Source organism: Sapajus apella, unplaced genomic scaffold (assembly GCF_009761245.1).
Source record: "Sapajus apella isolate SASKATOON/1434 unplaced genomic scaffold, GSC_monkey_1.0 scaffold6, whole genome shotgun sequence".
In the NCBI taxonomy this organism is placed as follows: Eukaryota; Metazoa; Chordata; class Mammalia; order Primates; family Cebidae; genus Sapajus; species Sapajus apella.
The window spans coordinates 11,806,598-11,818,608 of NW_022436946.1; the positions used below are offsets into that span (position 1 = coordinate 11,806,598).

Consider the following 12,011-nt stretch of genomic DNA (forward strand, 5'->3'; position numbering starts at 1 on the left):
TACTGGGGAGGCTGAGGCAGGAGAATCGCTTGAACCCAGGGGGTGGAAGTTGTGGTAAGCTGAGATTGCACCCCTGCACTCAGCCTGGGCAACAGAGCGAGACTCTGTCTCAAAAAAAAAAAAAATACAATTGGGATCATACTGTCCCACCTATCGTTTTGTTGAGATGATATGGTTTAGTAGCTCCCCCTTCCACTAATCGATGGACATTTCCTCTCTATTCTACCACAGTACTTTCAGTGGCTGGACAGTGTTCCTTTGTACATGGGTACAGGTACAAAGGGACCTGCTGTTAGAGGAAATAACTTGATGACAGAGGACAATCCCAGAGGCAAGTCCTGGATTGGGCTGGAATGAAGCACTTCCCTCTCTCCATTTGGAAAAGGATTTCTTTCCCTGCCAGTGCGTGGCATTAAACAGTGATGATAAATGAGGGATCCGGAAAGAGTCTAAACATCTGGGGTTTGGGGACAGAGACTACTTAATTGCATTTAAATGGTTTTTCTATTTCTTCTACATATCTAGAGATTTAACATGTCTGTAGAGGGGTATCTAGGTTTTTTCTGTAAGAATTGTAACTGAATTATTATAATTTCTCATAATGAATCCATTTCTATACGTTTAATCAAATAATTTCATTTATTGTAATTGTTTCTAATTGTCTACAACTGTAAGAGCTAGAACCCACCCCGGTGAGTAAACAGACATAATTACTAGGCATTAGTTAAAATTCAGAAGTAAAGAGGCATGTTTCTCCTTTTAAAAAACCAAAACATTTCTTATGTTTTTGATCACGGGTTAGCAAACGTTTTTGGCAAAAGGCCAGAGAGTAAATACTTCAGGCTCTGCAAGTCACACTGTCTGTATTGCAGCCACTCAACTCTGTCACGTAGTATGGAAGCAGCCATCGACAAATGAGCATGCTATGTTCTAATCAAACTGTGTTTATAAAAACCGTGGGACATAGCTTGCCAACTCCTGGTTTAGATGAACACATTTTATAATATAAAAACACAGACCAGGTCAAATTCCAGTTGAAATAAGCAGGTGGGAATTAACAACACATTCATTTCCTATCCATGATTACAGCAGGCATCCCAAAGGTTTTGACTGTGGCCACTGTGTATTTGAACACATCCAAGTCTATGTGAATGGCACGCCCTGGAGCCAGGCAGGACATAGGCACCATGACTATACAGGGGCTCTACCTTTTCCATTGAACCCAGGCCCCATGCAAGTAACTAACTCCATCTTATAATTCACAGAAGAAAAAAAACAGAGGCTGTTTCCAGTATCTTCTGTGTGATGGTTTATTTTAGGTGTCAGCTTGACTGGATTAGGGGGGACCCAGATGACTGGTAAAGCATGATTTCTGGATGTGTCTGTGAGGTTGGTTCTGGAAAAGGTTGGCGTTTGAATCAGACTGAGTAAGGGAGCTCCACCCTCACCCAATGCAGGCAGACACCATCTAATCAGCTGAGGCCCAGGGAGAATAAAAGGCAGAGAAAAGGAGAATTCTCTCTGTCTCTGTCTCTGAAGCTGGGATACCCTTCTCCTGTCTTAGAGCTACAGCTTCGCAGGCCTCCAGCTTCAGACTAAGAGTTACACCCTCAGTGCCCCTCGTTCTGGGGCCTTTGAACATGAACTGAGCCATGTTACCAGCTTCCCTGGTTTTCCAGCTTGCAGAGGGTCTATCGTGGGACTTCTTAGCCTCCAGAATTCTATGAATGTTCTAAGATTTCCAACCTGAGATTATTCAACATTATATTAAATAATTGCCTTTATGCAGAAACCTATTCTCAGTGTCATAGGATTAGCAGTTTGAGTTTGATTTCCCAACTTTTTAGCAGAAGAATTCCTCCTACTCCAGGTTTTATTAATTATAAAATATATTTTCTAAGTATAGAAGTCCCCCTTCTTGAAAGCCTCGCGTATTTCAGGAACTACCCAGATGATTTTATACTTAATTTAGAAACACCTTAACAAAATAGATTCTCACTATACAACATGACCTGTGATAGCAGATTTTTATAGAGCACAGGTTTATCTGGGGTGAAATGAAAGAGAGGGACACTTAGTTAAACCAAAAGGTTTAGAAGAAACTTAAAATTTTGAGAGTTTCCACAGAGTCTGATTAGACCTGGAGCCTGAGAACCTTTTAAAAAGGGAAAATATAAGGTTGACATTATTCTTTGACAATAAAGTTGGCATAAAGTAATAAGCAAATAGATTAAAAATATGCTATAAGATATTCCATGAACACAATGAAAAGTATCAACTTTGGATAACATTCAAGCTGCTTTCACAGTAAGTTTTTGCTTCTGAGTACACGGCACCACACCACCTGCTTGTATCCCAGCATGCGTGCTTGTTCCAAGCAGTCAGTAGGCCCCGTCTCTAGCCATACAGAGCCACCCTGGAAAAGGTCCTCAGCTACTACGAGGCATGAGAGAAAGGTTCTGCTTACCCAGTCCTTTGACAAACTTCATAAGGCACATGATGTAGCTAGTGGCTGCATTAGCAAAGACCTGGATGTTGTCCGTATTGAGAAAAGCTTCAAATACATCAAACACTGGAGCTTGGCCTTTTCCTAAGGGAGGAAGATGATAGAACTGTAAGAAAGTAAGTTTCTACCCTTGGCGTTGCCAGGGTGGCCCATAGTCCCAGCACCTTCCACGGGGGCCTTGAGGAAGATCTACTGGGGAGATGCCTGGGATTTTTTATTGAACCGTTGGCTTGGCTCCAGCGCCATGCTCAGTTTTGCTGCAGGGGCAAAGCTCGGCAGAGAGATGAGGGCTGAGCTGGCCGAACGCAGAGCTGAGGCAATGTGCCGGTCTAGAGAGCAGGGAAATATGTGACCTCTGGAATGCTCCTGCACAGGTAATTATAGATTTCTACAGGGAAGGGCAGGGCAGGTGTAGATAGACCTTTGGTGGCATCTGTGAGTTTATACCTGTGCAGAAAAAGCACAGAAGATCTGAGACCACTCTCCATTTAGAAAGCTTGCTTGCAAAATTGATCTTTGGCTGGTGTCTGGGAATTCAGCTCTGAGAGTACTCTCAGGCCACAGTTAATGGTAAGAGTAGTTCACTGTGCCTAGACTGTTCATACAAACCATTTGGTTTATGCTGAACACCTGCTTTCCTACTGGGAGTCTGGGTTTTTGGTATGTGCTAGGGAAGGGGTACGTAAGTGACCAGCCCCCAGCTAGATCTCTAATGGGCTTCCACAGGCAGAAACATTGCAAACATGTTGCTGTGTTTTCACTGCTGGGGGAGGAACGTGTTCTGTGTGACACCTCATGGGAGGGTGACAGCACAGGGAAGCTGGTGCAGATTCCTCCAGACTGTCTGTGTCTTTCCTCTGTATAATCTGCTGTGTCCTTCCTACATTGCTAAAAGTTGGTAATGAGCTGTGTAATAAACCTCAACATAACTATATTCTGGGTCCCATGAGTCCTTCTGGTAGGTTTCTGAGTTTAGAGGTGGTTTTGGGAACCTCTGAGACGACACTGCTGGGCCCTGGGCATGCCTTATGGGTACCCTTCCATTTCCAGCAGACCGCATCTCCCTGATTCTGGTTACTCTGTGTTATGATACTTTTCTGCTTCTTACTAGCAAGTGGATAACATTTTCCTTTTTGGCTTTCAAAATGAACTCAACACAGCAATGTATAAGTGAAACAACAGAAGCCTCTCAGCCTTATTGTCCAATTGTCAGCAAGAACAGGGCCTGATAATGCTCAGGGCTCTCAGCCTGCTGGCAGAACTCAGAACTCACATTTCTGCTATACCACATTCTTTCCTGCTGATAAAACGTGGCTGACAATCTGTTTTCCCTATTGTTCAATTTTTTTTTTAGCATGAAACTTGGCAGAGAGAATTAATGCTGAATAGCAAGAATCTTCCAAACATTCTTACCCATGGAGTAGTCACCAACCAGGTACTCCTTCACCTCTGACTTGTTCCCACCATGCACTGTTTCCAGGGCACTGAACAAGGGTCTCCATCCAGACTGGATCTGCGTGGAACACACTTCAACCAGCTCACCAATGGACGTGACAACCTGGCAGAGGCAAAGCAAGTGGCACTTAAAGTCCTCTCCTTAAAAGGAGCAGCATTTCTGGGAAGGGTGATATATTTCTCTGTTCCCTATTTTGGAGTTAATTTTAGTAAAAAAGAAAAACCAGAACAGAAAAACTCACTCAAAAGTCTTCTGAATAATCAGCTATTGTATTAATTTGCATTTAACTCATGACTAATGTCGCTAAGCAACTTTTCACATCTTCTTAGCTGTATATTTTGTTGTTTTTAAAAATGGGTTCATGTCTTCTCATTATTATCTTTTTTTGTTGTTTTTAGAGTTCCTTGTATATTCCCAAGATTAATTTGCAAATATTTTCCCACAGCTTTTGGCTTTTTGAAAGTTTTATTTTCTAATGGTGTCTTTTGAAGATGAAAAGTTCTTAATTTTGGTAAGTCCAATTAATCTATTTTTCTTTTAGTGGATCATATTGTTAGTGTCATTTCTAAAAAATCTTTGCTTAACTCAAGGTCTCAAAGATTGTCTCCTTTACTTTCTTCTAGAAATACTTAGAGTTTTTGTTCTTATGTCTACATCATGACCCATTTTGAATTTTTTTTTTAACATGGTGAGAAGGTGTAAGTTTATTTTTATCACATACATTCAAGCATGATTCGCTGAAAATGTCCCCTCTATGATTGAATTGCAATGTTATCTTCGTCAAAAATCAATTGATTATAAGCAAGATAATTTATTTCTGTACTCTTCAGTTCCACTTAACTATAGGTCTGTGTTGACACCAATATCACACTGTGTTGATTACTGAAATTCTGAAATCAGGTAGTGTACATTTTCAAAATTTGCTCTTCTTTTTCAAGTTTGTTTTCTCTCTTCTATTCTTTACAGTTTCACATAAATTTGAGAATCACTTTGACAATCTCTTCAGAAAGGCCTGCTGGGATTTTAATCAGAATTGCACTGAATCTATACATCAATTTGGGGAAATTTGCCGTTTTAAAAATATTGAGTCTTTCAATCCATGAATATGGTATATCTCATACTTATCTGAATCTTCTTTAATTTCTCTCAGCAATGTTTTGTACCTTTTGTGTACAGGTCTTGAGCTTCTTTTGCTAAATTTATTCATAAATATTTTATCATATTTGATGTTCTTATGAATGGAATTGTTCTTATTTATCTTTGGAGAGTTTATTTCTCATATGCAGAAATTCAGTTGATTTTAGTATGTTGATCTTATATGCAGTGACCTTGCTCAACTCACTATTAAGTTTAGAATTTTTTTTAATCCCATATAATTTTCTACATACAACCCCATGTTGTCTGTGAACTAAAACAGCTTTACTTTTCTTTTCAAACCTTGATGTCTTTAATTTCTTTATGCAACGAGTAAAAGTTAATGTTGAACAGAAACAGAGAAGACAGAAATCCCTGTGTTATTACTGACCACAAGGGAAAAGCACTCAGTCTTTCGTCATTAGATATAGGATTCTCAAAGATGCCCCTTATTTCATGGAGGAAATCCCTCTAATTCCTCTTTTCTTAAAAGGTTTTGTCAAAAATGGGTGATGAATTTTCTTAAATGTTTTAGTGTATATCTATTAAGATGATCATATGGTTTTAATCTTTTATTCTACTAATATTTATGTTAATTGATTTTGAGCTGTTAAACCAATCTTACATTGCTGGGATAAATTCCATATGCCATGATGTTTAATCTTCTTTATGTATTGCTGGATTTAGTTTGCTAGTTTTTTTTTTTTTTTTTGAGACAGAGTCTCACTCTGTTGCCCAGGCTGGAATGTAGTGGCATGTGATTACTGCTCACTGCAGTCTCAACTTCCTGGATTCAAGGAATCTTCCCACCTAAGCCTCCTGAGTAGCTGGGACTACAGGCATGCACCACTACACTCAGCTATATGTATATATATTTTGCGGTGATGGGGGTCTCACTATGTTGCCTGGCATGGTCTTGGAAATCCTAGACTCAGGCAAACCTTCCACTGTGGCCTCCTAAAATGCTGGGATTATAGTTGTGAGCCACTGTAACTGGCAATTTTTAAAGGAATTTTTTGTCTCATTTCATAAAGAATATTGGTCTATAGTTTTCTCATGGCTTTGGTATCACAGAAATGCAGGCTTCATAAAATGGGTTTGGAGGTGTTCCTTCCTGCTTTATTTTCTGGTAGAGCTTGAGTAGGGTTGCTATTATTTCATCCTTAGTTTATAGATTCACCAGTGAGCCCATCGGCTTTGGTTTTTGTGGGATTTTCTTTTTTTAATTTATAAACCTTTGTTTTATTCAATTTGTTAAACAAGAACTGATTAAATTATTGCCTCCCAAATAACAATCACGGAAACATGTCACCTGTTTGAAAGAACTATACCATTAGATAGTTACAAAATTTAATAGTAAGGATCAAACAGTGGTTATTGGTCTAACCAATCCACATTGACAACTTTGAAGTGTTCAGATGCTAGTTTTAAAATAAAAGTGACAAATACCAATCACACTCTCATACTGTTCAGGAGCTACATAAAGTTGGTTCTAGAAATAGTTCAATATACAAAGGTATGAGAATAACATTGTAATCACTGGTGATCAAACCAAAGGTGTAATTTTACAAATCACTTTTAGTAAGAATCAATTCTAACATTTTAAAAGTCTAAATCTGCTTAAAACTCAAAGCCATATATTTTTCTACTTGAGACAAAAATAAATTTCCTTTTTCCTATCTAAACATAATTCTTTGAGGTGAATCTGAATTCACGTGATATATCTTGTCAAACTTTTCCAAAGAATTTTAGGCCCTGTTTAGAGACAAATTCTTATGTTATATATACAGCTAGCGCTTGACTTACGACCACAGTTGGTTCCGACAGACCGGCCGTAACACGATTTGGTTGTGAGTAGGCTATATGCATGCGGAGTGGTAGTGCTGCCGGAAGCTGGTCTGCACTGTCGTACGCCCAGCTGGGCAACGTTTGCGCTGCCAGACGTGGAGCAGTCGTGGCTAGCGATTGTGGTCGTAAAGTCAAATGGTCGTAAGTTGATCAATACCTGTACACATATTTTTATTTTACATATTTTTACTTCAAAGACTAATGACAACTTTATGAGGTTAATAGGCCTTTAATGTGCAACCATCACCACAATCTGATTTTAAAACAATAGTACTTACCCCTCAAAAAACTCAGTACCCATTTGTAGTTGTTTCCTACTCCACCACCCCACCCTCAGCCCTAGGCAACCACTAATGTACTTTCTGTCACTGTAGATTTTCCTATTCTGCACATATCATATAAATGCAGTCATATAACATATGGTCTTTGGTGATTGGATTTTCTCATGTAATGCAATGTTTTCAAGATTCATCCATGTTGTACATATATCAAAATTTCTTTTTTATTGCTGAATAATATTTTGTTGTGTGGACATAACCAAATTTAATATATCTGTTTGTTAGCTGTTAGAATTAGAGTTGTTTCTAACTTTTTGGCTATCATGAATAATGTTACTATGAATATTTTCATACAAGATTTGTATGGATGTTTTCATTTCTCTTGGGTATATGCCTCTTCAGAAACTGCCAGACTGAAAGCAGCCAAACATTTTACCTTCCCACCAGCAGTGCATGAGGGTTCCAATGTCTCCACCTCCTCCCTCACCAACACTTGCTATTATCTATCTTTTTTAACCTAGTAGATGTGAAATAGTATCTCACATGGTTTTGATTGACATTTTCCTAATAACTAATGATGGTGAATGTCCTTTCATTAATGCATATTTAATGCCATTATTGACATGGTTCTATTTACATATGTCATTTGCTATTTGTTTCCTGCATATTTATATATCAGGTTCTTTTTGTTCCTCTGTTCCTCTTTTACTACCTTCTTTTATGTTAAACACATTTTTTTTTTTGTGATCACTTTCATTCCTGCTTATTTTTTAATCTACTTTTTGTGTTATTCTCTTGGTTACTGCCCTAGGAATTATAATATGAATCTTCAATTGATCACATTTTACCTCAAGTTAATACTGACCTAATTCTGGCAAAATACAGCAACTTTGCCTCTGTATAGCTCAATTTCCCATCCTTCCTTTCTGCTAATGTTATTTATATCTTTATGTTTAATAAATCCAACAATACAGTGTTAGAGTTATTGCTTTAAACATCATGTTTTTAAAATCAATTGGGAGGAAGAGAAAAATGTACACACTATTTATTTTCCCACATATGTACCATTTCTTCTTAGGCAATAGATTTACCAGTTTGTGTTATTTCTTTCAGCTTAAAGGAATTTAGTATTTCTTGTAGAACAGGTCTACTGGCATGATATTCTTCCAATTTTTGTTTATCTGACAATGTTTTTATGTCATCTTCATTTTTAAAGAGGAATTTCTCTAGGATTATTCATTAACAGCTTGTTTTCTTGTCAGCACTTTACATATGTCATCTTATTGTCTTCTAGCCTTCATGCTTTCTGAAGAAGTCAACATTAGTTAATTCTAGCATTAATCCTAGCATTATTACCTCTGCAGTAATATATATGTCTTTCTCTTGCTGCTTTTAATGTTTTGCCCTTGTCGTTGAGCATTTTGACTAATGTGTCTATCATAGATATCTTTGTGTTGATCCTAATTGGGGCTCCACTATTTTTTAAAATCTATTTTCCCATTGTTTGTCTTTCTTTCTCCTCTCCATCTGGGACTCTCATTACAGGTATGTTGGTATGCTTGACATTGTTGTACAAATCTCTGAGGCTTTGTTTAATGTTTGGTCAAACTTAGTTTTGTCTGATCTTCAGAATAATCTCTGTTAATCTATTTCCATGTTCACTGATGCTTTCTTCTGCCATCTCAGATCTTTCTGGTAATCCCGTATAGCTAATTTTTCATTTCAGCAATTGCCCTTTTCCACTCTAAAATTTGCATTTTCACAGTTGCCATTTCTATATTTAGCGTTCCTACTTTTGAGTCACTGTCATTATATTTTCCCTTATCTTTGGGGAATATATTTATAATAGCTACTTTGAAGGCTCTGGCTCCCAAATACATCTGGGCTCACTCTAAGTTTCTATTTACTGTTTTTCCCTCTGAGTATGTTTCACTCTTTCCTGTTTCTTTGCATCACTCATATTTTTTAAAATTAGACATTTTAGATAATATATTGTAGCAATGCTGGAGTCTTATTTATTTTTGAGGGTTTTTTTCTTCCCACAGACTAAGTTGCTTGGACTTAGACTGTGGAATCTGTCTCTTCCCATGGTGCTCATGTGTCTGCTCAGTTTTTGTTCTTCAGTTTTATTTTCTAGCCTGACTCCCTAGTGTTCATCCCATGTCTGCATAGCTTAGTGGTCAGCTAATCATGTGGGTGGAAACTGTGCTCAAACACCTTGAGTCTTTAAGGCTCCTGCCGTCTGGCAATCAATCTGTGTGAGAAGGTTGGCCAGCATATTCAAAACTCAGCCAGTTTTTGTCTCCCTTTTCTTTTACTTTTTGGTGAGATCTTCATGGTCTCCCCTGCACATGCCCATGTTTCAGTCATCCAGGGATGTGTGAACAAGCTATTTGGTCCCTCTGTGAATCTCTGATTTCCAGGATCTTACGTTAGATATTTTACTAGTTCACTACTCACTGCAAATCTTAGGCTAGCAAGGTTGCAGTCTTCCCTGGTTCATTTCTCCATGAATCCATCACTTTCACAAGCCAATGGTCTTCTCCTCCGTCTTCTTCATACAAAGTCTGTCCCTGATAGAAAAGCTGATAACTTTCTCAATCAGCTTCACACTGGTCAAACTACTATTCTTGCCAACAGAGCTTGGAGTAAAGGTGATGGTTGCAGTCTTCGGCAAGAAAGTCAGAGTCCCACTATTCTCAACCAAAGTTCTAGCAAACAGTGTTTTTAAGAATAAATCCTATTTAATTTTTTTTGTCTGATTTTGGTCAATTTCCAGACCCCTCAGATTGTTGCTTTGGGCAATTCTATCCTGTTTTATGCTTGATTTTTGTGGAGAGGGTTAACCTAACTTCTTCACGTCACCATAGCCAAAGCTGCTCCTATCCTTAATCTTCCTAAACACACTGAAGCATTGTTATTTTAAAGTGTGTCTCTGATAACTCTGATATCTGAGTTCCTATGTGTTTGTTGTTTGTTTTTTAAATTTTTGTTTTCAATGACATTTTATTTCCTAATGAGCCTGGTTATTTTTATTAACTACAAACATTATACATACAAATCAAGAAATAACTTGAAGCTTGTTATTAATAGAATGATGTAATCTTCTGTCAGAAAGGTACTAGACATCTCAGATTACCTTAATCTCATGTCAGGGATTGGGATTATTTGAAGTTGGGTATTATTTACTCTTATGAGTAGTCTATTTAAGGTTTACCTTTATTTCTAAGATGTCCCTTTCTCTTCAAGATCCTGACTCAAGATATCAGGAAGTTTACCAGAGTTGGCAGGTCCCAGACTGCAATTTTGCCGAGCTTCTCAGTCTTTTATTATGTTGGTGCAAAAGTAACTGCAGTTTCTGCTGTGCTGGCAAAAACTGCAATTATTTTTGCACCAAGGTAATATCTTCCTTTTTTAAAAATTAGATTCCATTTTAGGAAAAACAGCCTCAAATACCAGGAAGACTATTCTAGGCCTTCTTTTTCTCCTAGATCTTGGCCCCCTAGATCTTTACTGCCCTATAGTGTTTCAATGTCTTCAAGTGATTAAAAAATTTTTTTATCCAACTTTTTTTAGTTGTTCGCTGTGGGAAAGTTGATCTAAATTACCTAGTTCACTCTTATTGGTATGTAGTCTTAGGTGTTAACCTATCTAGGTTAACTTATCTAATATGTTAATGATCTAGCTTTTAGGTGTGAACAATCTAGGAGCGAAAAATAGGTGTTATCTTAAATGTCAACAATCTGGTCTTTAGGTGTTAACTTATATTTTCAATCCATTATTTCCTTAAACTTACTAGGCATTTTAATATTTTACATGGAAGATATCAGTATTTCAGTCCAATTCTTTATAGGTCTAGTCGTCCCATCTGTTGTTTTATCATTTCTCTCTATTGCCTTGTTTTCCTGTGTTTTGTGAATTTTTTAAAAATACTGAGAGCTCATGTACCTTGAAACTTTATTTGTGGGATTCTTTTGTGGCCTGAGTTGATGTGAGTTTCTCTTGGGGGAATTTTGTTGCTTCTGTATGGTGCCTGTGTAAAGTTTCTGAGACCCCCGAGGTGGTGCAATTTCATTTACAGATCACATAACAGGGTTAGGTTGTAATAATCCTGGAGTGCTCTTTTTTTTTTTTTTTTTGTGAGCCGTGGTGCAATCTTGCCTCACTGCAAACTCCGCCTCCTGGGTTCAAGTGATTCTTCCGCCTCAGCCTCCCGGGTAGCTGGGACCACAGGTGAGTGTCACCATGCCCAGCTAATTTTTGTATTTTTTTTTAGTAGAGACGGGGTTTCACCATGTTGGCCAGGATGGTCTCGATCTCTTGACCTCGTGATCTGCCCACCTCGGCCTCCCAAAGTGCTGGGATTACAGGCAAGAACCACCGCGCCAGGCCTTGGAGTGCTCTTTTTAAAAAAACTCTCTACTTTCCATTAAGAGCCAATGTTAGAAACAAGCTGATCTATCTTCAGGAAGTTTGTTTTAATTCAACCTTGATCCAAGTGAACCCCAGCTTTGTAAAGTTTGCGTTGAGATTTGTTTTCCGTTTCTGTGCACTCAAATCTGGGATGATCAGAACTTTGGCTCCACTTGATAGCAAATTCCCTCACGGTCAAACCAGGCTAAGGGCTCTGCTTACCTCTCTGGCTTCCCATTGACACTCAGTTTTTGGGGCTTTCTTACTTTCTTGCCAGTGTGTCAATGTATTTAAAAGAAATGTTTAAACCTCTATTCAACATTTTTGGTGAGAGAGAGAGAGAGAGAGAGAGAGAGAGAGAGAGAGAGAGAGAGAG

At 38.1% G+C, this 12,011-nt stretch overlaps 1 protein-coding gene and 1 long non-coding RNA gene across 3 annotated transcripts in view; both read right to left on the bottom strand.

The window, feature by feature from the left end:
* Positions 1–12,011, bottom strand: part of ARFGEF3 (ARFGEF family member 3) — a 175,781-nt gene that overhangs the window by 27,179 nt on the left and 136,591 nt on the right. For both annotated transcript variants that reach the window (XM_032274646.1, XM_032274647.1), the window contains 2 exons: positions 3,920–4,064; positions 2,468–2,590 (listed from right to left, as the gene is read on the bottom strand). In XM_032274646.1, coding sequence (XP_032130537.1) covers positions 2,468–2,590; positions 3,920–4,064 — 268 coding nt within the window. The remainder of the gene's footprint in view (positions 1–2,467; positions 2,591–3,919; positions 4,065–12,011) is intronic.
* LOC116549225 lies at positions 6,351–11,395 on the bottom strand. The gene is made up of 2 exons (XR_004267757.1): positions 7,110–11,395; positions 6,351–6,886 (listed from the first exon to the last, which is right to left on the bottom strand). It is a non-coding gene; the product is annotated as an uncharacterized LOC116549225 (long non-coding RNA).